Source organism: Oryx dammah, unplaced genomic scaffold (assembly GCF_014754425.2).
Source record: "Oryx dammah isolate SB20612 unplaced genomic scaffold, SCBI_Odam_1.1 HiC_scaffold_21, whole genome shotgun sequence".
Lineage (NCBI taxonomy): Eukaryota > Metazoa > Chordata > Mammalia > Artiodactyla > Bovidae > Oryx > Oryx dammah.
Window position 1 is genome coordinate 41740390 of NW_024070205.1, and position 24879 is coordinate 41765268.

Below are 24879 nucleotides of genomic sequence, written 5' to 3' on the forward strand. Positions count from 1 at the left end.
CCCAAAAGCCAGGGCTCTGCGCAGGCCTCACCTGGAAATGACTCCAGTGGGAGATGAGGAACGACGTGATGGCCGCTGCAGACCATGACTCCGTCAAAGACAGCGCTTTGCTCCTTGCCATTGTTCTCGGTAACAACCACCCACTGGCCAGAGGATGCAAAATCCGGGTGTTTTTTCACACTGAGGACGGTTGTCTGGAATCAAACACAGAGAAGACATCATTGAGAATTACTCTGGCATAAAAGGGGCCTTGTCCAGTGCCGGGAGTGGGTAAGGGTAGAGTGCAATGTCTGGCTCCATTGAGATTCCATCTGAAGCCATTTCAAGGCAAAGACTGCTAAGTGCGCCCTGCTGCTGCTGCTTCCTTGGCACATGCTACCAAGGATGTACTGCTTTGTGTGAGAGGCCTGACTCAGCAGTGGGAACCAGCGTTAAGGACTGAATAAGGAGAGAGACTTAGAAAATCACAGCAAAACTCTGGGCAAGATACAAAATACGTGTTCATCATTCAAGTGATCACGCAATCAGCATTGATCACAAAACTTTTGTGTTGACCTCTGTGCAGACTCTGTGTTAGAGAAGATATTCCATGCATAGCGCCTGGCACCATGACAACACTCCATGAATGGTGAGTTGTTCCTATTTATTTTATTAAAGGCATCATGTGCTTTTTTTTTAAAAAAATTAATTTATGTTTGGTTGCACTAGGTCTTCATTGCTACTCTCAGGCTTTCTCACATTGTGGAGAGTGGGGGTTACTCTTCATTGCGGTGCACAGGCTTCACATTGAGGTGGCTTCTCTTGTTGCTGAGGATGGTCTCTAGGTCATGAGAGCCTTAGTAGTTGCAGCACACAGGCTCAGTATTTACAACACACAGGCTCAGTGACTGTGGTGGATGGGCTTAGTTGCTCCATGGCATATGGAATCATCTTGGACCAGGGATCAAACCTGTGTCCTTGCATTGGCAGAGGGATTCTTATCCACTGTGCCACCAAGGAAGTCTGATCATATCCTTTATTTTGCATATTGTTGTTTACTAGTGAGTGTGGATATTTTTGGGGTAATATTTATTGTTACATTTGTACATTTCTTGCTTTGTGAATTCTCTTCATAGCCACTCTTTTTTTTTTTTTAAAGATGTAGTGTGTGCGCTTCTCTTGTAGAGCGCAGGCTCTAGGAGTGTGGGCTTCAGTAGTTATAGCACGTGGGCTCAGTAGTTGTGGCTTGTCATATTTATTATTTTTAAAATGTCTTGCTAGCAGTAGATTTCATACTCTCATTTGGATTAAATAATTTACTGGTTTATTGATTTTTTGTAAATGTTGTTTGCTGTGTGGAGGTTTATGGATTTTTAAAAGTGTACATAAATGTTGTGTTTGCTGTATTTAAGAAGCAATGTCAAAGGAAGTGAAGAGTTTCTCCCAGATGAACAGCATGCATCCCTCTTGATGGCAAGTGTTTGAGCCCCTTATACATGCTTTTCAGAATTTCAGATATTTTTCAAAATGCTGTGTTGGCAATTTTGAAGCTTTTACAGTTGAAAAAAATGTATGTGGAATGTTGTGAAAAGGCTACAAAATGTCTGGATATTTTCAGTTGAAAGATTTCAAATTTGAAGTTAAGCGTAGTATATTCACTAAAGTACTCCAGATTCTTGGCTATTCAAAATGTGGTTCGAGGACCAATCTTCACTGTCACTGGGGAGGTTATTAGAAATGGAAATGACCTGAGCCAGTTCACTCCTCCTCAGGCAACCTGGTGGTTTCCCATTCCTGGGAGGTCACCGTATTGATACTGAACTTAGTCTGGACATATCCTTTTATAGTTTGAATTGAGTTCTTGCATCTTATGGCTTGTACCGATTCAGAGACCAATAAATGGGAGTGAGTTTTCTTAAACCCTCTCCAACCTCCAGAAAACAACATCAGTAAAATGATAAAGAAGAGAAGAAGCAACTAGGGGAACTCTATATTAGATAGACTGAAACATTTTCATGGTATTTGCATATGTTTATGTCCACCAAATCAGTTATTATAGATTAATGTAATACAAATCTATAGTAAAACAAAAATTACCAAGAAAATGAAATGTGTTAAAAAATAAGTTCTACCAATATTTATTCAAAGCTATAATTTATTTCCTAGACACAGTTACTAGTTTTCAGAGTGTAGGTTATTGATACAAATTTAGGATGTTTAATGAAGATATTGGTTTTTTCTTGTTGATTATTTGTTTTTGAGGAAACAAGGGAAAGGTAGTTATAATTGCATTTCAGAATTATCTGGCCATTCTTATATTGCTAAAGAATGCATCAAAAATTAACAAAAATGGTTTCTATAGGGTTCTGAGATGAATGGGGAGCTGTGGGTTTATCTAATCCATTTTCTAAGATAATCCATTTCTATGGAGAAGGTAAGAAAATAAAACAACATAACTTGTTTTCATATACCCTTTCAAAGGAAATGAGGCTAATCATCTTCAGTGGTTACAGATGCTAATTTAAATGCAGTTTCACTGTCAAAATATCATTCAAGCCTTAATTTTGACAAATGTTTTTCTTCTGTTTATGCATATAGCCTATAATATCACAGGTAATGACATTACTTTTTGAGTTTTCTATCATGCTGTTTCCCTCCCTCCTACCCCAAATACAATACCTGGAACTGAATATACTTTAGTAGATCAAACTTCTTGGCAAAGATTCTGAAGTATTCCAGGAGTTTAGAATTGTGCAGGAAGTTTGGAAAATCTTCAGGCATTGGAAAGTCACTGAAACAGGACATTTCTTTGCTGGTGTTGCTGATGACAGATTGATAGATACTTGCTCGGCCATCTTCAACATTTTCCTAATGAAATAAAGGAGTGGTAATAAGGTATTAAAGAAATCCCTTGATTTCCTATTCACCTTCCACATCTAACCCCGGCGTGATGTGAAGCTCTTTCATTGTTGTCGTTTAGTCATGTTCAACTCTTTTGTGACCCCATGGACTGTAACCGGCCAGGCTACTCTGTCTATGGGATTTCTCAGGTGAGAATACTGGAATGGGTTGCCATTTTCTTCTTCAGGGCATCTTCCCAACCTAGGGATTGAACCTACCTCTCCTACTTGGCAGGTGGATTCTTTACCACTGAGCCAACTGGGAAGCCCCTTTCATTGCTGCAGTATGACTGAAATGTCTGGTGGATGAGGAGCTCTGTATGTGCCATTCTTATGTTGCTTAAGAATGCATCAATAATTAGCTTCCCAGATTTCTAACTGTTTAGTGTCAATCATTGTGACAACTGATGCTGAAGCTGAAACTCCAATACTTTGGCCACCTGATGTGAAGAACTAACTCACTGGAAAAGACGCTGATGCTGGGCAAGATTGAAGGCAGGAGGAGAAGGGGATGATGGAGGATGAGATGGCTGGATGCCATCACTGACTCAATGGACATGAATTTGAGTAAACTCCAGGTGTTGGCAATGGACAGGGAGGCCTGGTGTGCAGCAGTCCATGGGGTCGCAGAGTCAGACACGACTGAGTGACTGAACTGAACTGATTGTGACCATCAGCCCCCTTCCAAAATTTTCCCTGGGGAGGCTACACCCGTCTTCCACATCTTTAAGAACCAATAAACTCTGTGTCACTAGTTAGAGACTATAATGGAGAATTTCAGTTAAAATGAGTACTTTGGGGAGCAGGAAGTGTTCACATTTTGATTTGAATACCCTGCCTTTATCTTATGCTTTATGTGAATCAACCTTCCTCAAGTGATAATAGTAAGCAGTATTTTTTTTGTTTCTGGCTGCACTGGGTTTTTGTTGTGGTGCATGGGTTTTCTCTAGTTGTGTCAGGGGCTTAGTTGCTCTGTACCATGTGGGATCTTAGTCCCCTCAGTGGGATCAAACCTACATCCCCTGCATTGAAAGGTGGATTCTTAAACCCTAGACCACCAGGGAAGTCCCAAATAAGTAGTATTAATGCCAATCAAGTATATTTTTTCCTTTTGAACTTTTTATTTTGTACTGGAGTAGAAAAACATCTATTTCTGCTTTATTGACTATGCCAAAGCCTTTGACTGTGGGGATCACAATAAACTGCGGAAAATTCTGAAAGAGATGGGAATACCAGACTACCTAACCTGCCTCTTGAGAAACCTATATGCAGGTCAGGAAGAAACAGTTAGAACTGGACGTGGAACAACAGACTGGTTCCAAATAGGAAAGGGAGTACATCAAGGCTGTATATTGTCACCCTGCTTATTTAACTTATATGCAGAGTACATCATGAGAAATGCTGGGCTGAAAGAAGCACAAGCTGGAATCAAGATTGCTGGGAGAAATATCAATAACCTCAGATATGCAGATGACACCACCCTTATGGCAGAAAGTGAAGAGCAACAAAAAAGCCTGTTGATGAAAGTGAAAGAGGAGAGTGAAAAAGTTGGCTTAAAGCTCAACATTCAGAAAACTTAAGATCATGGCATCTGGTCCCATAACTTCATGGGAAATAGATGGGAAAACAGGGGAAACAGTGTCAGACTTTATTTTTGGGGGCTCCAAAATCACTGCAGTTGGTGACTGCAGCCATGAAATTAAAAGACGCTTACTCCTTGGAAGGAAAGTTATGACCAACCTAGATAGCATATTGAAAATCAGAGATATTACTTTGCCAAGAAAGGTCCGTCTAATCAAGGCTATGGTTTTTCCAGTGGTCATGTATGGATGTGAGAGTTGGACTGGGAAGAAGGCTGAGTGCTGAAGAATTGATGCTTTTGAACTGTGGTGTTGGAGAAGACTCTTGGGAGTCCCTTGGACTGCAAGGAGATCCAACCAGTCCATCCTAAAGGAGATCAGTCCTGGGTGTTCATTGGAAGGAATGATGCTGAAGCTGAAACTCCAGTACTTTGGCCACCTCATACGAAGAGCTGACTCATTGGAAAAGACCCTGATGCTGGGAGGGATTGAGGGCAGGAGGAGAAGGGGACGACAGAGGATGAGATGGCTGGATGGCATCACCAACTCGATGGACCTGAATTTGAGTGAACTCCGGAAGTTGGTGATGGAGAGGGAGGCCTGGTGTGCTAAGATTCATGGGGTTGCAAAGAGTCAGACACAACTGAGCGACTGAACTCAACTGATAGCTGATTAACCATGTTGTGATAGTTTCAGGTGCATAGCGCAGGGGCTTAGTCATACATACAAACTTATCCATTCTCCCTCAAACCCCCCTCCCATCCAGGCTACCACATACCATTGAGTTCCATGTGCTACACTATAGATCCTTGTTGGTTATTCATTTTAAATATAGCAATGTGTACATGACCATCCCAAACTCCCTAGCTATCCTTTCCCCACCTTCCCCTAGCAACCGTAAATTTGTTCCTTGTTTGTGAGTCTCTTTCTGTTTTGTAAATAAGTTCATTTGTATCATTTTTTTTTAGATTCCCCAATCAAACCTTAAGTTTGATTCTGAGTGTTGTCGAGTATGCTTTGATAATTCAGGAGATAGCACATGCTGTGTCTGAGTTTATAATTTCCTCTACAAGAAGTGCTCTGTGTAATGATTTAACATTAAATCATACAGGAGCCAAGTGTGATGATTCAGTGTTTGTGAAGTCAGCATGTTATCAAACAGGCTTTATAAGAAAATATAAATAATGCCACCCAAAAACTCCTCAACAGATGCTTCTGCACAGGCAGAGACTAAGTATAATCCAGCATATAATAGTTGCTATTATGACTCAGCACCAGGGTGGGATGTAAAAAAAAAAAAAAGGAAAGATTATAGGAACTCATGAATTAATTGTAATAAATTACCTAATCTTAACATAAATGGCATTATAATCTCCTCTACAGAATAGTAAATAAAGGACAGTAAATATCCGACTTTAATTTTACCATTGTAATAAATCAGTTGTATATGTTGCTTTCTTAACATTACTTATAGAAAATTATTACTTTCCTGCCAGATCTTTAGGTCAAGCCTCCTTAGATTTTTGGACATGGAAAGAGGCAACCTGGACTACCAGAAGGAGCCTGGGCTTTGAGTTAGATACAGGTTTGAATTCATCTCTTTCAGGCTGTGTGAGCCTGGACCAGTCAGTGTCTCTGAGCTTCGGTCCTGTCATTTGTAAACTAGGGATGTGCTAGGTGCTCAAAAGTATTGTTATTGTCTATTGTTACAGAGGAAGCTATAAGCTTCAGCAAAGTTGTCAGTGACTCCTCACTGCTCACCACAAAATAAAGGTATCCAGGCAGCTGCTCTGACACCACAGGAACTGATACAAACACACTCACTATTATCTATCACATCTGAATTTTCTGATATTTCCTTTACAAGAGGCTATACTTTATCTCAAAGAGTTAAAGATTAAACTTCCTCTTTTATCAGCAAAGCTCTTTATATGTGTTGGGCTTCACTGTGTCCAGAGATTATCAGTACTAACATGATTTTCCAAGGCTAAAACGATGTTTGCTCTCATATCATGCCATTTAAGACCAATAAAAAGTCCAGGTTTGTAAAGATTGCACTCTCATACATTGCACTCTCTTCCTCATACATTGCACTCTCTTCCTCATTCATTAATTCACTCATGCCTACCATAAGCCAGGAGTCAGATGCCTTTTTTCCCATGAGCAGATTGTTTATCTTTCCTAGTCCATAATTAAGGTGCAGATGACAGCTTTGTTGCAGTATTAAGTGGCTTGGTAAAAACTAGTCATGGTAGGGCATGTCAGCTTTCTAGGTGATTAGTTTGGTGTGGTCTTATTATTAACTGTATGTATTTGCAGAAGGCAAAGGGAGTTTGTATTCAAATATGAAGTGCTTTCTGTCTCATATACAAGGATATAATCTGAACTTTGGATGAATAAATAATGGTATTTTTGTTTTCCAACACTAGCTTCAAATTGCATAATACAGTCATCCCTTAGTATTCATAGGGGATTAGTTCCAGGACCCTCTGTGGATACCCACATCCAAGGATACTCAAGTCCAATTTATAAAATGGTGTAGTATATGCACAGAGCATACACAAGTTACGTAAGTCAGGTTCCTCCTTTTTTCCTGTAAAATGGAGTTCATCAATTGTTCCGTTAGACAGCTGTCATGAGGCTTTGATGAGATTAGATAAAATGCTTAGCACAATGCCTGACTTTAAATAAGTACTCCATCCACGTTTGCCTCTCTTGCATTACTACTGGCCATTAGAGTTAGTCTTACTGAACCAGTCATAGTTTTGAGACAGAATAACATGGACTGTTACAGTAGAGCTAACATGTTAGTTTTTACAAGTGCTTTAAATTGGCTTTAACATGTGGTTGGCTCCTCTGTCAGGTCATTTTAAGGGAATTTTGAGTGATGAGAACTGGTTTTGATGTCTGAGCCCCTACAGTAGTTTCAGGGCCAGGGCAAGGCTCTCCTTTGGGGGTTTTACTTGTGTAATTTGACACAACTGATGATGACATCAAAATTCTTTTACTGAATATCAAGTAATAATCTTTATACTTAGGTTGATTGGTAGACAACTATTAAAAAATGCTTTCTGTCCATGTGCGCTTCTTCCTATACTGGCTGAAGTAGATGTCTATACGCTTAGATAAATTTGAGTATAATTGAGTTTTCCTGGGGTTATAAAGGGAAGATGATTCTTATTAATTCTCCAGGCAAGAACACTGGAGCGGGTTGCCATTTCCTTCTCCAATGCATGAAAGTGAAAAGTGAAAGTGAAGTCGCTCAGTCATGTCCGACTCTTCACGACCCCATGGACTGCAGCCCACCAGGCTCCTCCATCCATGGGATTTTCCAGGCAAGAGTACTGGAGTGGGTTGCCATTGCCTTCTCCAAAGTAAATAAATAAATGTCTATCAACTATATATCCTGTTTAGGTCCTGAGCTTGGAGTTAGGGGTAAAGTGTTACCAGGACACACAGTTTTCTATCTTCATGGAGCTTATTGTCACATTGAATTAAAATCAGTTTGGGCTTTGGGGATGGAAAGTAGAGAAATAAGATGAGAGGCTTTGCTCTCAACCAAGGCAAGGACAGGAGACATGACTTTCAAAACAGATAAATTTAACTCATATATTTACTTAGAATACAAGCACTGCCTAAAAATGAGCTAAGCACAAATACAGATTAATAGCCTGAATTTCCTAACAAATAGAATTAGTGACAATTTACTTGTTTAAGATAATTGATCATATGGTAAGCATTTTTCTTAATATAAATTTTTTTGCAAGTCAGAAGATTATGTACCAAAACCAAGTTAGTTCAGACAACACCGATTTAGAATTTATGATCTTTTATTATAGGCTGGACTGAAGTTTATCTTTGATTCCTTAAAGATGAAAAGGATATAAAAACTAAATTAAGTTTAAGAAAGATTATAAAGCTAATATTTAATCTAGAAGGAGCAAGCTTACAAAGCAAAAATAGATACACTTATTACAAATGTAAATACAAAATCTTATAAATTGTTTTTTGTTATGAAATGTAATTATATTGACTTCTAACAATCCATAGTTTATTCTCATGGCTAGTTATTCTAAGCAGTTTGGAAAAAAATTTATTTCTTTGAAAATATCCTACATTCCATATTTTCACTTTTTTGGGTGGATTTTATCTGCTCTGTTACTTGTAATAAGTATAATTGAAACTTTAAATTCTTACCAATAAGAATATTTTATTTTAATTATTTTAGCATTTTATTTTAATTATTTTAGCATCTTATTTTTATTTTAAAAATTTTAATTTTTTAATTGGCTTATAGTTGATTTACAATGTTGTGTTAGTTTCTGCAGTACAGCAAAGTGAATCAGTTATACTTACATCCACTCTTTTTTAGATTCTTTTCTCATGTGGGTCCTTGTCCTACAGTTATAGGCAAAACTGTCATTCTCAAATGCTAATCTATGGATTAATTCCAGTAGAAGAATTCAGGGGAGCTTTGAAAAGTATAAAAAGGGTGAGTAGGTCTGGTTTGGGCCCAGACATCTGTATTTTAGAAGTGCTTCCCAGCTGACTCTTATGCACGGTGAACACTGGGAGACACACCCTTTATTAGAGTGTCATTGCATTCTGCCCTCTCTCCTTTGGGCTGGTACTTCCCTAATTTCTACCCTTGATCACTGAAAGAGCCCCCTAATTAAACTCGTTGACTCAGATACTGCCTACTGTTTTCACTGATTTCAGGGTAAATGGTACACTCGTTGGCATGGGACACAAGGTCCTCATGGTGAGACTCTGGCTCTTCTCTCCAGCCTCATCAGTTATCTCTCAGCCACCTGCATCCTTCTTTCCAGCCACATTATGTGACTTTCTATTCTCTAAGTGTATCAAGTTTCACAAATCTCCACACCTTTGCACATGCCATTTGCTCAGCCTGGATGGATTTTCACATATCTGATCTCTGTTTATTGTCAAGACAGATAAAAGTATCATACCCTTCTGCTGAGTGAGATTCTGTGCTTTCCATAACACTCAGAGTTTCAGCTTTTATAAATCTGCACTCTGGATTTTCTTAAGTTCCCGCCACACCCCCCTCCCAAAAAACAAGCCCTTTGATGGCAGGGACTGTACAATTGTGTCTTTTTAGTACTTAATATATGACTGGTGCATATTATGCAACCAGGTGATATGTTTGTTGAATGAGTGAAAGAAGTCATGTTATCCAGAGCATTTTCCCCTCATTGTAAATAGGGCTTAATGATACTAAGATACTACTAAATTATACATTAAAATAATAATGTAATGGGAATAAATAAATGGTTTTGCTGATAGTATGCTATAAACTTTGTTTTGTTTTATGCATGCAAATGTTATGATTTTGCTAATATTATGTTACAAACTTTATTCTATTCTATACATGTAAACATTACTTCTTTAAAAAAAAATTACGGAAAACTAACAAAAATTAGGGCTTTCCTCTGTAGCTCAGTTGGTAAAGAATCTGCCTGCAGTGCAGGAGACCTGGGTTCGATTCCTGGGTCAGGAAGATCCCTTGGAGAAGGAAATGGAAACCCACTCCAATATTCTTGCTTGGAGAATCCCACAGACAGAGGAGCCTGGCAGGGTATAGTCCATGACGTCGCATGAGTTGGACACGACTTAGCGACTAAACCACCAATCAAAATATATCTTAAACAGCTGGTAAAGAGGCTTAAGAACCATAGTATTTTATATTTGCTTTCCTGGAGAGTTATTAATAACATGTTGAATTTGGTTCTATTAAATGGACAACAATGTACAAAACCATATATTGAATAATGCTGTGATACATTTATCACAGAGAACTTCCAAAAGTAAAACAAGGGTAAGGCGGTTATCTTTTCAGGGAAGGAAATGGCTCTTTGTTCTAAGCTAGTTCTGTCTAATGTTAAACTGAACATAATGTGCTGTTAAAAAAAACATGCCAATTGAAACAGAAGAGAGGCTGTGAGGCATAGAATAAAGAAAGTACGCGTTTTGGTCAGTGCGAAAATGGCACCATATGCGAAATTCCTTTTGGTGATTTCCCAGGTGTCTACTTCACAGTCTCACCTATTATCAACATTTAAATTAGCACATTGGATGGAGGCAAATACAGATGATCAAATTTGTATATACCCAAAGTGTGAAGGCCTAGAATCTTGACAGATAATTGAAACTTCAAATAAACACTTAAGAAAGTGAGGTATAGATGATTTAAAATATTATATTACTTTCAGGTGTGCCGATAGTGATTCAATATTTTTATACATTGTACTCCGTTAGAAGGTGAAGGTGAAGTCGCTCAGTCGTGTCCAACTCTTTGCGACCCCATGGACAGTAACCTACTAGGCTCCTCTGTCCATGGGATTCTCCAGGCAAGAATACTGGACTGGATTGCCATTTCCTTCTCCAGGGGATCTTCCCGATCCAGGGATCGAACCCGGGTCTCCCACATCGAAGGCAGACGCTTTAACCTCTGAGCCACCACTTGTTACAAAATAATAGCTATATTTCCCTGTGCTGTACAAATATATCCTTGTTGCTTAGCTTATTTATTTTATACAGGGTAAGCCACTCCAATACTCTTGCCTAGAAAATCTCATGGATGGAGGAGCTTGGTAGGCTGCAGTCCATGGGGTCGCTACTAGTCGGACACGACTGAGCGACTTCACTTTCACTTCTCACTTTCATGCATTGGAGAAGGAAATGGCAACCCACTCCAGTGTTCTTGCCTGGAGAATCCCAGGGACGGGGGAGCCTGGTGGGCTGCCGTCTGTGGGGTTGCACAGAGTCGGACACGACTGAAGAGACTTCAGCAGCAGCAGCAGCAGCAGCAGCAGCAGCAGCAGCAGCAGCAGCAGCTTGTATCTCTTAGTCCTATACTCCTAACTTGCCCCTCCTCTCTTCCCTCTCTCCACTGGTGACCATTAGTTTGTTCTCTATATCTGTGAGTCTGTTTCTGTTTTGTTATATACATTTGTTTGTCTTATTTTTCAGGTTACACATATAACCAATAACAGAGTATCTGTCCTTCTCTGACTTGTTTCACTAAGCATAATACTATCTAGGTCGATCCATAGGTTGTTGCAGGTGCCAGAATTTCATTATTTTCTATGGCTGAGTCGTTTTCCATTATGTATACTGCCTCATCTTTATCCATTCATCTGTTGATGGACATTTAGGTTGCTTCCATATTTTGGCAGTTACAAAAGTTGGGGTGCATGTATCTTTTTGAATTTGTGTTTTTAGATATATACCCAGCAGTGAAATTGCTGCATTGCATAGTAATTTTATTTTTAATTTTTTGAGGAAATTCTGTACTGTTTTCCACAGTGACTGTACTAATACACATTCCCACCAACGGTATACAATGATTAGCTTTGTACTACATTCTTGCCAACATTTCTTATTTGTGGTCTTTTTGATAATAGCCACCCTGGTGTGAGGTAATATCTCATTATGGTTTTAATTTGCATTTCTCTGATTAGCAATGTTAAACATCTTTTCATATGCCAGTAGGCCATCTATGTGTCTTCTTTAGAGAAATATTTATTCAAGACTTATGTGCATTTTTAAATTGAGTTGCTTCTTTTTTGATATTGAGTGATATGAGCTGTTTATATATTTTGACTATTAACCCCTTATCAGCCATATCATTTGCAAATATTTTCTCCCATTCAGTAGGTCATCTTTTCATTTTGTTGATGGTTTCCTTTGCTGTGCAAAGGCTTTTAAGTTTTATTAGGTCTCATTTGTTTATTTTTGCTTTTGTTTTCTTTGCCTTAGACAAATTAAAAAATATGCTATAATTTATATGAAAGAGTGTTCTGCCTATGTTGTTTTTTAGGAGTTTTATGGTTTCAGATCTTATACTTAGGTCTTTAACCCATTTTGAGTTTAATTTTTTATATGGTGTGAGTAAATATTCTAATATTATTCAACACAGAAAACTTAACAGAAGATTGAAACTTCATATAAACACTCTTTGACTAAGAATAAAACCAACTAAATAATGTCTAACATGCACAAATGTGAAATCCTGTAATTAAGATTAAAAAATTAGTTTTTACAAAGATAGGGGTTCAGATAAAAAACACACAGGGGTTTTAATTGATCCCAAGTTTAGTATTCATCATTAGAATTCTGTGAGATGAAGCATGAGGGTAAATATATATGTTTAACCTCAATATTGTGGCATCTTAGACATCTTATTATGTCATCTTATTGTCATCTACGACTTATTAGTTACTATAGGCAAATCACTTACTTTGGCTTTCTCACTTTTAAGTTGGAATTAACAAAAACTAATGTATTGTGAGTATAGAATGAGATAATTCATATGCAAATAATTATATAAATGATAGCATTAGCTTTGCAAATACTGAAAAGGCTAGTGCACATTAAACCTTTAGTAGAGGTGCAACATTCAAACCTAGTGAAGCACAAGCCATAGTGGGAAAGTGTAAAATGATCGTAAATTTTTTGAGGGGAGTGATTTTTATCTGATTTATTCAGACTTTCATTTTTATTATTTTCCCACTACCTATATTCCCTTGGGCAGGTTATTTATCCTAAACTCTTCATATGTTAAGTGAGGATAATCATAACACCTATGCTCTAGGAGTATTGTGAAGAAAAATGAGATGGTGCATGGCAAATGTTTCCTGTTGCTGGAGAAAAGTGCTAAAATATATGTTAATTACTCACCTTTCTCATGTTCCAAAATGGCCACTAGAAAGTGCTGGAGAACCTTTCAGAAGAATTCAGCACCATCTGAGTACGGCATGGGGCAGGAATTTTAAAATTTTGTTTTAACTTGTCACCACTAAATGTATTAAGTGATCTTAGAATTGTGTGTAAATATAGAAGTTAAAGAGTAATATATTTTAACATTGATTCTGAGTGGTAGAGTTGTGGAGAGGCAAGTTTTGTTGGAAGTGGGTGTGGAGGCTCCCAGCAGCATTTTCAGCAGCTCCTTCCTTGGCACTACTGTCTCTTGGAAATCCGGACTCTCGCGTGGTCCCATTGGAGGCCTGTGAACTTTTGCTTGTTGCATGTTTCACTCTTCAGTGACGATTTTGTCTTCTTTTGGTAGAGAAATTGTTTATATTTATTGCTTGGATATAGTTTTAAGGGACATTTGAAATGTGATATTGTTGCAAGTGCCAGGGAGCTATATACTTAACCATTTTATATCTAATAAAGCTTGGAATATAAAGCTGAGCACTGAAGAATTGATGGTTTTGAACTGTGGTGTTGGAGAAGACTCTTGAGAGCCTCTTGGACAGCAAGGAGATCCAGCCAGTTCACCCTCAAAGAAATTGGTCCTGAATATTCACTGGAAGGACTGATGCTGAAGCCAAAACTCCAATACTTTGGCCACCTGATGTGAAGAACTGACTCATTTGAAAAGACCCTAATGCTGGGAAAGATCGAAGGTAGAGCAGAAGGGGACAACAGAAGATAAGATGGTTGGATGGTATCACTGTCTCGATGGACATGAGTTTGAGTAAACTCCGGGAGTTGGTGATGGACAGGGAAGCTTGGCATACTGCAGTCCATGGGGTTGCAAAGAGTTGGATACAACTGAGTGACTGAACTGAACTGAATTAATTTAAATTTTAACCTAACTCTTCTATCCCACAGGATGATATATCTAATTCTGAAATTTTAGACGTGAGGAATGTGATAGCAGGAGAAATATTTTGGAGCAGAAAGCATCTTACTGGAATTAATCAAATCATATATATATATATATATATATATATAAATTGAATCATAATTAGCATACAAAATTGTATTAATTTCAGATGTAGGACATAATGGTTGACATTTATATGAATTGTGAAATGATCACTACAGTAAGTCCTATTTCTCATTTGATATGGAATTTAGAAAGCTGGTAAGGATAACCCTGTATGTGAGACAGCAAAAGAGACACAGATGTATAGAATGGACTTTTGGACTCTGAGGGAGAGGGAGAGGGTGGGATGATTTGGGAGAATGGCATTGAAACATGTATACTATCATGTAAGAAATGAATCGCCAGTCTATGTTCGATACAGGATACAGGATGCTTGGGGCTGGTGCACGGGGATGATCCAGAGAGATGATATAGGGTGGGAGGTGGGAGGGGAGCTCAGGATTGGGAACTCATGTACATCCGTGGTGGATTCATATCAATATATGGCAAAACCAATACAGTATTGTAAAGTAAAATAAAGTAAAAAAAAAAGTTATGAAGTTTTTTTTTCTTGAGATGAGAACTTTTAAGATTTACTTTCTTAGCAATCTTTATTTATTTATTTATTTTTGGCCACATCTCATGGCATGTGAGATCTTAGTTCTCCCACCAGGGACTGAACCCATGCCACTAGACTACCAGGGAAGTCCTCTTAGCAACTTTTAAATTTGTAATACAATATTTTGAACTATAGTTCCTATGCTATATATGCATGACATTTATTTTATAAATGGAATTATGTACCTCTTGATCTTGTTCACCCATTCCCCAATCCCCTACCCTCTGGTAACCAATCTGTTCTCTGTATTTTATGAGTTTCATTTTGCTTATGTTTTAGATTCCACATATAAGTGAAATGATACAGTATTTGTCTTTCTCTGTCTTAATTATTTTTACTTAGCATAATACCCAAGGTCTATTCATAATGTTGCAAATGGCAAGATTTCATTCTTTTTTATGGCTGAGGAGTATTCCAGTGTATACCACATCCATTTATCTACTGATGGACACTTAGGTTTTCCCTCTGTCTTGGCTGTTGTAAATAATGCTGCAGTGACTATGGGGGTGCATTATATCTTTTCCAATTAGTGTTTTTGTTTTCTTCAGATAAATACTAAGAACTAGAATTCCTTGATTATTATTGGTAGTTCTATTTTTAATATTTTGAGGAACCTCCATACTGTTTTCCATAGTGGCTGCACCGTTTTACATTTCCACCAGTAATGAACAAGGATTTTCTTTTCTCATCATCCTCACCAACATTTGTTGTTATTTATTGTCCTTTTGATAATAGCCATTCTGAACCATGGGCGGTGATATCTTGTTGTGTTTTTAGTTTGCATTTCTGTAATGATTAGTGACATTGAGCATATTTTCATGTACTGTTCCCCATCTGGTATGTCTTCTTTGGAAAACTGTCTATTCAGATTCTCTGCCCGTTTTATAATTGGATTGTTTGTTTTTGTTATTGAGTTGTATGAGTGTTTATATATTTTTAATATTAATACCTTATCAGATATATGATTTTCAAATATCTTATCTCATTCAGTTTGCACTAGGTTGCACTTTTATTTTGCTAATGGTTTCCTTTAGCAGAAGGAAGCTAAACTTCCTTCTAAGCAGAAGCTTTTTAGTTTGATGGAGTCCCATTTGTTCATTTTTGCTTTTGTTGCTCTTGTTTTCAAGTCAGATACAAAAGAATTACTACCAAGACTGATGTCAAGAAGCTTACTGCTTCCATTTTCTTCTAGGAGTTTTATGGTTTCTGATCTTGTGTTCAAGTCTTTGATTCATACTGAGCCAGTTTTGTGTGTTGTGTAAGATAGTGATCCATTTTCAGTTTTTCAGAGTGGCTATTCAGTTTTCCCCAGTGGCTATTCAGTTTTCCCCACACTGTTTATTGGAAAGATTATTCTTGCCCCATTGTGTATTCTTGACTCCTTTGTTGTAAATTAATTGATCCTATATATGTGGCTTTATTTCTGGACTCTGTTCATTTCCATTGACTTATGTGCTATTTTTTTAAAAATAGTACCATACTGTTTCTTGACTACTAAAGCTTTGTAATAGTTTGAAATCAGAGAACATGATGCCTCCAGCTTTGCTATTCTTTCTCAAGATTGCTTTCACTATTTAGGATCTTTCTATCAGTTCAGTTCAGTTTGCACAGTCATGTCCAACTCTATGCAACCCCATGAATTGCAGCACACCAGGCTTCCTTGTCAATCACCAACTCCCGAAGCTTATACAAACTCAATGTCCATCGAGTCGGTGATGCCATCCAACCATCTCATCTTCTGTTGTCCCCTTCTCCTCCTGCCTTCAATCTTTCCCAGCATCAGGGTCTTTTCAAATGAGTCAGTGCTTCGCATCAGGTGGCCAAAGTATTGGAGTATCAGCTTCAGCATCCATCCTTCCAATGGATATTCAGGACTGATTTACTTTAGGATGGACTGGTTGGATCTCCTTGCAGTCCAAGGGACTCTCAAGAGTCTTCTTCAACACCACAGTTCAAAAGCATCTATTCTTCGGTGTTCAGCTTTCTTTGGAGTCCAGCTCTCACATCCATACATGACTACTGGAAAAACATAAGGTTCGACTAGACAGATCTTTGTTGACAAAGTAATGTTTATGCTTTTTAATATGCTCTCTCGGTTGGTCATAACTTTTCTTCCAAGGAGAAAGTGTCTTAATTTCATGCTGCAGTCACCATCTGCAGTGATTTTGGAGCCCCCCAAAAGTAAAGTCTGTTATTGTTTCCATTGTTTCTCTATTTGCCATGAAGTGATGGGACCAGATGCCATGAAATTAGTTTTCTGAATGTTGAGCATTAAGCCAACTTTTTCACTCTCCTCTTTCACTTTCATTAAAAGAGGCTCTTTAGTTCTTCTTCGCTTTCTGCCATAATGGTGGTGTCACCTGCATATCTGAGGTTATTGATATTTCTCCCAGCAATCTTGATTTCAGCTTAAGCTTCATCCAGCCCAGGGTTTCTCATGATGTACTCTGCATATAAGTTAAATAAGCAGGATGACAATATACAGCCTTGACGTACTCCTTTCCTGATTTGGAACCAGTCTGTTGTTACATGTTCAGTTCTAACTGTTGTTTCCTGACATGCATACAGATTTCTCAGGAGGTGGGTAAAATGGTCTGTATTCCTGTCTCTTTAAGAATTTTCCACAGTTTGTTGTGATCCACACAGTCAATGGCTTTGGCATAGTCAGTAAAGGAGAAGTAGATGTTTTCCTGGAACTCTCTTGCTTTTTCAATGATCCAACAGTTGTTGGCAATTTGATCTCTGGCTCCTCTGGCTTTTCTAAATCCAGCTTGAACATCAGGAAGTTCATGGTTCACATAATGTTGAAGCCTGGATTGGAGAATTTTGAGCATTACTTTGCTATGTGTGAGATGAGTGCAATTGTGTGGTAGTTTGAGCATTCTTTGGCATTGCCATTCTTTGGGATTGGAATGAAAACTGCCCTTTTCCAGTCCTGTGGCCACTGCTGAGTTTTCCAATTTGCTGGCATATAGAGTGCAGCCCTTTCACAGCATGATCTTTTAGGATTTGAAATAGCTCAACTGGAATGCCATCACCTCCACTATCTTTGTTTGTAGTGATGCTTCCTAAGGCATTCCAGGATGTCTGCCTCTAGGTGAGTGATCACACCATCATGGTTGTCTGGGTTATGAAGATCTTTTTTGTATAGTTCTGTGTATTCTTGCCACCTCTTCTTAATATTTTCTGCTTCTGTTAGATCCCCACCATATCTATTCTTTATTCTGCGCATCTTTGCATGAAATGTTCCCTTGGTATCTCTAATTTTCTTGAAGAGATCTCTAGTCTTTCCCATTCTATTATTTTCCTCTATTTCTTTGCCCTGAACACTGAGGAAGGCTTTCTTATGTCTCTATTCTTTGGAACTCTGCATTCAAATGGGTATATCTTTCCTTTTCTCCTTTGCCTTTTGCTTCTCTTCTTTTCTCTGCTATTTGTAAGGCCTCCTCAGGAAACCATTTTTCCATTTTGCATTTCTTTTTCTTGGGGATGGTCTTGATCACTGCCTCCTGTTCAATGTCATGAACCTCCGTCCATAATTCTTCAGGCAATCTATCTATCAGATCTAATCCCTTGAATCTATTGGTCACTTCCACTGTATAATCATAAGAGATTTGATTTAGGTCATACCTGAATGGTCTAGTGGTTTTCCCTCCTTTTTTCAATTTAACTCTGAATTTGGTAATAAAGAGTTCATGATCCGAGCCACAGTCAGCTCTAGGTCTTGTTTTTGCTGACAGTATAGAGCTTCTCCATCTTTGGCTGATCTTTTCTGGATTCTATGAAAATTTTAGGATTTTTATTATAGGAAATGATCTTTTATGGTTCTAAAAATTTTAGCATTGCTTGTTATATTTCTGTGAAAGTGCCGTTGGAATTTTGATAGAGATTGCATCGAATCCTTAGATTGCTTTGGGCAATATGGGCATTTTCACAATATTAATTCTTCCAATTGGTCCGTATGAAATATCTTTCCATTTATCTGTGTCTTCTTCAACTTCTTTCATTAATATCTTATATTTTTCAATGCACAGATATTTCACTTTCATAGTTAAGTGTATATTCTTTATGACACAATTACTAATAGTGTTATTTTCATAATTTCTTTTTCTGATAGTTCATTCTTAGTGTATAAAAAAACTACAGACTTCTGTACATTAATTTTATACCTGCAACTGAATTTGTTTGAATTTTTTTTGGTGGTGTCTTTAGGGGGTGTGTATATATACATATATCTATATTTATATACACACATACATCTATTTATATATACATATATAGTCTATATTCTATATATAAGAATCATGTCAATCACAACAGTTACAATTCATGTCTTCTTTTCCAGTTTGGATGCCTTTTATTTCTTTTTTCTAACTAGCTACTCTGGCTAGGACTTCCAATCAATACTATGTTGAATGAAATTAGCAAGACTGGGTATCTTTATTTTGATCCTAAAAGATTTCAGTGTTTCATCATTGAATATGAAGTTAGCTATGGGCTAGTCATACCATCTTTATTATGTTGGGGTATATTCCATCTATACTCACTTTACTGAGAATTTTTTTTTTCTATAAATGGATGTTGAATTTTGTTGAAAGTTTTTTGTATCTATTGAAATGATCATATGATTTTTGTCCTTCGTTTTGTTAAGGTGGTATATCACACTGATTTATTTGAGTACATTGAACCATCTTTGCATTCCTAGAATAAATCCTGCTTAACCATGGTATATAATCTTTTTAATATATTATTGAATTCAGTTTGCTAATATTTTGCTGAGTATTTTTACATCCATGTTCATTAGGAATATAGGTCTATAATTTTCTTTTTTTGTGGTATTCTTGTCTTGTTTTGGTGTCAGAGTAATTCTGGTCTCATAAAATAAGATTGGAAGTGTTCCCTCCTCTTCAGATTTTTGGAGAAGTTAGGTATTAAATAGCAAAGGATATGTACTAAATATTTTTTTGAATGCTTGGTAGATTTCACCAGTGAAACCATCTGGTCCTGGACTTATGTTAAGTTTTTTTTGTTTGTTTGTTTTAATCAGTGATTCAATCTCCTTACTAGTAACAACCTGTTTAGATTTTCTGTTTCTTCATGATTTAGTCTTAGAAGATTGTATGTTTCTAGGAATTTGTCCATATTTTCTAGGTTGTCCAATTTGTTGACATATTCGTAGTAGTATTTTACGATCATCTGTACTTCTTTGGAATTAGTTTTAACTCTTCTTTTTTTAAAATTTTACTCATTTGAATCCTCTTTTTTACTTGATTAAAGTTTTATCAATTTTGTTTATTTTTCACAGAATCAACTCTCTTATTGATATTTTCAATTGCTTTTTCAGTCTCTATTTTATTTTTTATTAAACTTTTTATTTTGTATTGGAGTACAGCCAGTTAATAATGTTGTGATAGTTTCAGGTGGACAGCAAAGGGACTCAGTCATACTCAGCCACGTTCATATTACCCCTACATTTTATGTTTTAATGTCACATTTTATGTCTTTTCTGTGTATCCTTTAGTTAATCATTGTAGTTATAGTTTTTTAACCACTTTTGTTTAAAATATTTTTGAAATTGAGATATATTTGATGTAAAATATTATGTAAGTTTCAGGCATATAACATAGTGATTCAGACTTTTTAAAGATTATGCTCCATTTATAGTTACAAAATATTCACTACAGCTTATTTATGGAGAAGGAAATGGCAGCCCAATCCAGTATTCTTGTCTGGAAAATCCCACGGATAGAGGAGTCTCACAGGTACGGTCCATGGGGTCGCAGAAGAGCTGGACACGACTTAGCAACTAAATAACAATAGTTTATTTTATACCTAACAGTTTGTACCTCCTAATCTCCTACTCCTTTTCCCCTTCCCATCCTCCCTTTCCCTACTGGTAACCACTGGTTTGTTCTCTATAGCGCTGAGTCTGTTTCTGTTTTGTTATATTCAACAGTTTGCTTTATTTTTTAGATTCTACATATAAGTGAAATCATATAGTATTTGTTTTTCTCTGTCTGACATTTCACTTAGCACAGTACTCTCCAAGTCCATTCATATTGTTGCAAATGGCAAATTTTATTATTTTTTATGGTTAAATAGTATTTCATTGTGTGTGTGTGTATATATATATATATATATATACACATAGTATACACACACACATCACATCTTCTTTATCCATTCATCTGTTCGTGCATACTTAGGTTGCATCCATATCTTGCTAATTGTATATAATGCTGCTATGAACATTGGGGTGCATGTATCTTTTTGAATTAGTGTTCTTGCTTTTTTCAGATAAATAATCAGAAATGATATTGCTGGGTCATATGGTTAAGTTCTAGTTTAGTTTTTTGAGAAACTGTACTGTTTTCCACTGTGGCTGCATGCACCAATTTACATTTCCACTATCAGTGTATGGAAGTTCTCTTTTTTCTACATCTTTGCCAACATTTGTTGTGTGTGTGTGTGTAACTGATAGCCATTCTGACAGACATCTGTTCCCTTCCCGAGGTTAGGGTTGTTTTTAGCAATTACTTATTCAAATAAGTTTTCTGCGCCCTTCTCTCTCTCTTCTCCTGAGGCATCTACAATCCAAATGTTACCCCATTTGATGCTGTCCCCTAGGTCCCTTCGGCTGTCTTCACTTTTAAATTCTTTTTGCTGCTCTGTTTTGGTGAATTCCACTACCCTGTCTTCCAGATCATTGATTCTTTCTTTGCTTCATCTAGTCTGCTGTTGAACCTCTTCGGTGTGTTCTTCAGTTTAGCTATTATATTCTTCAGCTCTAAGACTTCTGTTTGGTACTTTTCTATCTTTTTGCTGTACTGAAATATTTGATACATTTTCTATCTTTTTGCTGAACTTCTTGCTGTGTTCATTCATTCTTTTCAATGTTTTTATGACCGTGACTTTTAGGGCTTTACAGATAAATTATATATCTTGTTTCATTAAGTTTAAAAAACTTTTATTGGCATATAGTTGACTTATAATGTTATGTTAGTTTCAAGTGTACAGCAAAGTGATTCAGTTATACATATATCTACTTTTTTTTTAGATTCTTTTTTTAAAATATAAATTTATTTATTTTAATTGGAGGTTAATTACTTTATAGTATTTTATTGGTTTTGCCATACATCACCATGAATCCACCACAGGTATACACATGTTCCCCATCCTGAACCCCCCTCCCTCCTTCCTCTCCATACCATCCCTCTGGGTCGTCTCAGTGCACCAGCCCCAAGCATCCAGTATCATGCATCGAACCTGGACTGGCGATTTGTTTCATATATGACATTATACATGTTTCAATGCCATTCTCCCAAATCATCCCACCCTTTCCCTCTCCTACAGAGTCCAAAAGACTGTTCTATACATTTGTGTCTCTTTTGCTGTCTTGCATACAGGGTTATCATTACCATCTTCCTAAATTCCATATATATGAGATAGTATACTCCCATATAGGCCTCATTATGTTTTTTTTTTTTTTTCCTGGGGTTTTATTGTTCTTTCATTTGGAACATTTCTCTGTCTCTGAGTTTGTTTCTATGTACCAGGGAAAACAGCTGGTACTCACCCAGTATTGAGGAAGTGGCCTTGTGTAAGAGAAGAAACTTATCATTTTACTTTACCCTACCCCTTGGCTGTCTCTCAAGCCTTCTGAGTATCTACGCAGTCAAAGTTTTTAATAGGTCCCAGTTGTTGAGGTGCCAAGAACTCTCTCTCTTATTTTTTTTGTCAGACTGTGGAACCCAGAACATAATCCACCCTGTGCTGATCTTCAGAGCCAAGCATGCCAGGGGCATCCACTGTGTGGTCTGCACCTGCCCACCAGCTTCGGTGGAGCCCTGGGAGTGGCTTGGGGGTCAGGGTACTTGTTTAGCAGGCTTTAGTAGGACCAAAGGATCAGTGCATTGGCAGGGTGCAGTGAACAGCGAGCGGTGCTAGTAATGGAGGGGAGAATGGAAAAATGGTTCTGGCTAGTACCTCCATCTCCAGCAACAGTCCCAACAAGTTCCTGCACCTCTGGCAGATGCTCTAAGACTAGAAAATGAAACTCCTTCACATCTGGTCTAGGCACTTCCTACACTGCTGCCTTTGTACTGGATTCCAGGGCAAATGAGTCTGTGCATGAGCTCTTTAAGAGCAGAATCCCCATTCCCTACAAGCCTAATATTCTCTTAGATGAAAGCCCTGTTGCTTTTCAGAGTCAGACATTTTGGAGGCTGGTCTCTCCAGAGCAGGTCCCAAGGGTTGGGGAGCCTGATGTGGGGCACAAACCCTTCACTTTTCAGGAAGAAGTGCTCTGTTCATGAGATCCCTCCCACATGTGGGTTGCTCTGCCAAGGGTGGGGTTTTGGGAAAGATGATGCCTTTGCTTCTCCTACCTATCTCAATGCAGCCCCTTTATTCTTTGTTGTGGCAGGCTTTTCAGCTCATTTTCAGGTCTTTCCCAGAGAGAGTTGCTCCATATGTAGCTGTGGATTTGTTGTGTACATGGGAGGAAGTAAGTTCAGGATCTTTCTACACTGCCTTCTTGTACCACTTGAACCCATTAAGTCATATTTTTGATAGACCTCTCAAAATAACTCTTACTCTTCTGTGTCCAAATTAATGATAATTAAATAAGAGACATTTGGCTCTTTGATAGTAAATCCCAAATTGTGTAATAAAACAAAGCAATGACAAATTTATCATTAAACATGGACTTATTGAAATTTCATGTTTCTTTCTTAGGTGAAAAAAAAATCTACCTGGGGAAAATATCTGAAATAGAATCTATATGTGAACCCAGAGTAGGCAAAATAACACATCCTTGGGTAAGACAGAAATTTCCATTTAATCATATCACCCTCTCAGGTAAAGCTATAATGATTCTAATGATTAGTTGTTAGTAAGAAATGAATGTGATTCAACTGTTTTCCAGTTTCTTCTCAGCAAAGTTACCTGTTTTGTATAAGGATCAACATCTTCATCATTAGCTCTGACTGTACTTGAATGGTTGAAAACATAGATTTTTTTGTTTGGTATTTGAGCAATGTTTGCTGAACTTGTCTCATCATAGGATTCATTTAGAACTCATGTTAAAAATAGATTCCCTGCCTCAAAAGATTTTGATTCAGTAAGTATGGGCTGGTGTTAAAGAATCTACATCTTTAAGAAACCTTCTAGGCATGTCTTATAATTATATACAGTTGAGAAACCCAATGTTACAAAATTCCTCTTGGCACGAGACTCATTTTGAACTGGGAAAGCACACACGTTAGATGTTCTTGCCATCTCCTTGATGAGTCAGCTTGTAGTGAGAGCCCTTTGGGTGGTTTCTGCTGGTGTGAGAGTCTGCTTTCAAGCACTCAAAATCTTTCACTTGTGTCTGGAGTGTTCCCACCAGTTTTAATATCTCATTTGAATGTACTTGACACATAATCCGAAAATCACTGCTCTTGAGTTCTGAGATAAAAGTTTGTTTAACCTTTTGGAGCAGGAATGCAAATTATGGTTATAAGTAGGGGCTTCTGCTTAGGTGTCATAGAGACTAAGGTTTGAATGTTGGTTCCTTCAGCTGAGTGACCATTCATTTAACCTCCCTCAGCTTCTGTTTGCTTGTCTATAAAATATGAATATAGGTATCACAGCTAGTGTTTGCCATATTTGAAGTTATTTGCATGAATTATCCCCCTTTATCTTTTTTTTTTATTTTACTTTACAATTCTGTATTGGTTTTGCCATACATTGCCCCCTTAATCTTTAAAGCAGCACTATGAGATAATCATACTTTTCTGTTGTTCCTCACTATATAGCTCATTATATAGCTGAGAAAACTAAGACACAGGAATGTAAACTCGCCCAAGGTCTCACACCTAGGGGATGGCCAGCTAATTATTTACTTAAAAGATTATGGGAAGAAATCATTAGAAATCTTTATAGCTATCTATCTTTGTGTCTTTGTTTAATTTTTATACAAACTCTGAGGGACAGCTAGTATTACCAGTATTTGAGTTTGGCTAATAGAATAAATTTAATGAGTAAAAATGTAGTTTAAAAGTATAGTATAAAACTATATACTTTTATAAGCATACTTTTATACATATGAAAGTATAAAAATATATACTTTTATACATA

At 37.3% G+C, this 24879-nt stretch overlaps 1 protein-coding gene across 1 annotated transcript in view; it reads right to left on the reverse strand.

Annotated features, from left to right (window-relative positions):
* Window positions 1-24879, reverse strand: part of FMO2 (flavin containing dimethylaniline monoxygenase 2) — a 43039-nt gene that overhangs the window by 15457 nt on the left and 2703 nt on the right. Inside the window, exons 3-4 of the mRNA XM_040263529.1 lie at window positions 2659-2847; window positions 32-194 (exon numbers count right to left, since the gene is read on the reverse strand). Coding sequence (XP_040119463.1) covers window positions 32-194; window positions 2659-2847 — 352 coding nt within the window. The remainder of the gene's footprint in view (window positions 1-31; window positions 195-2658; window positions 2848-24879) is intronic.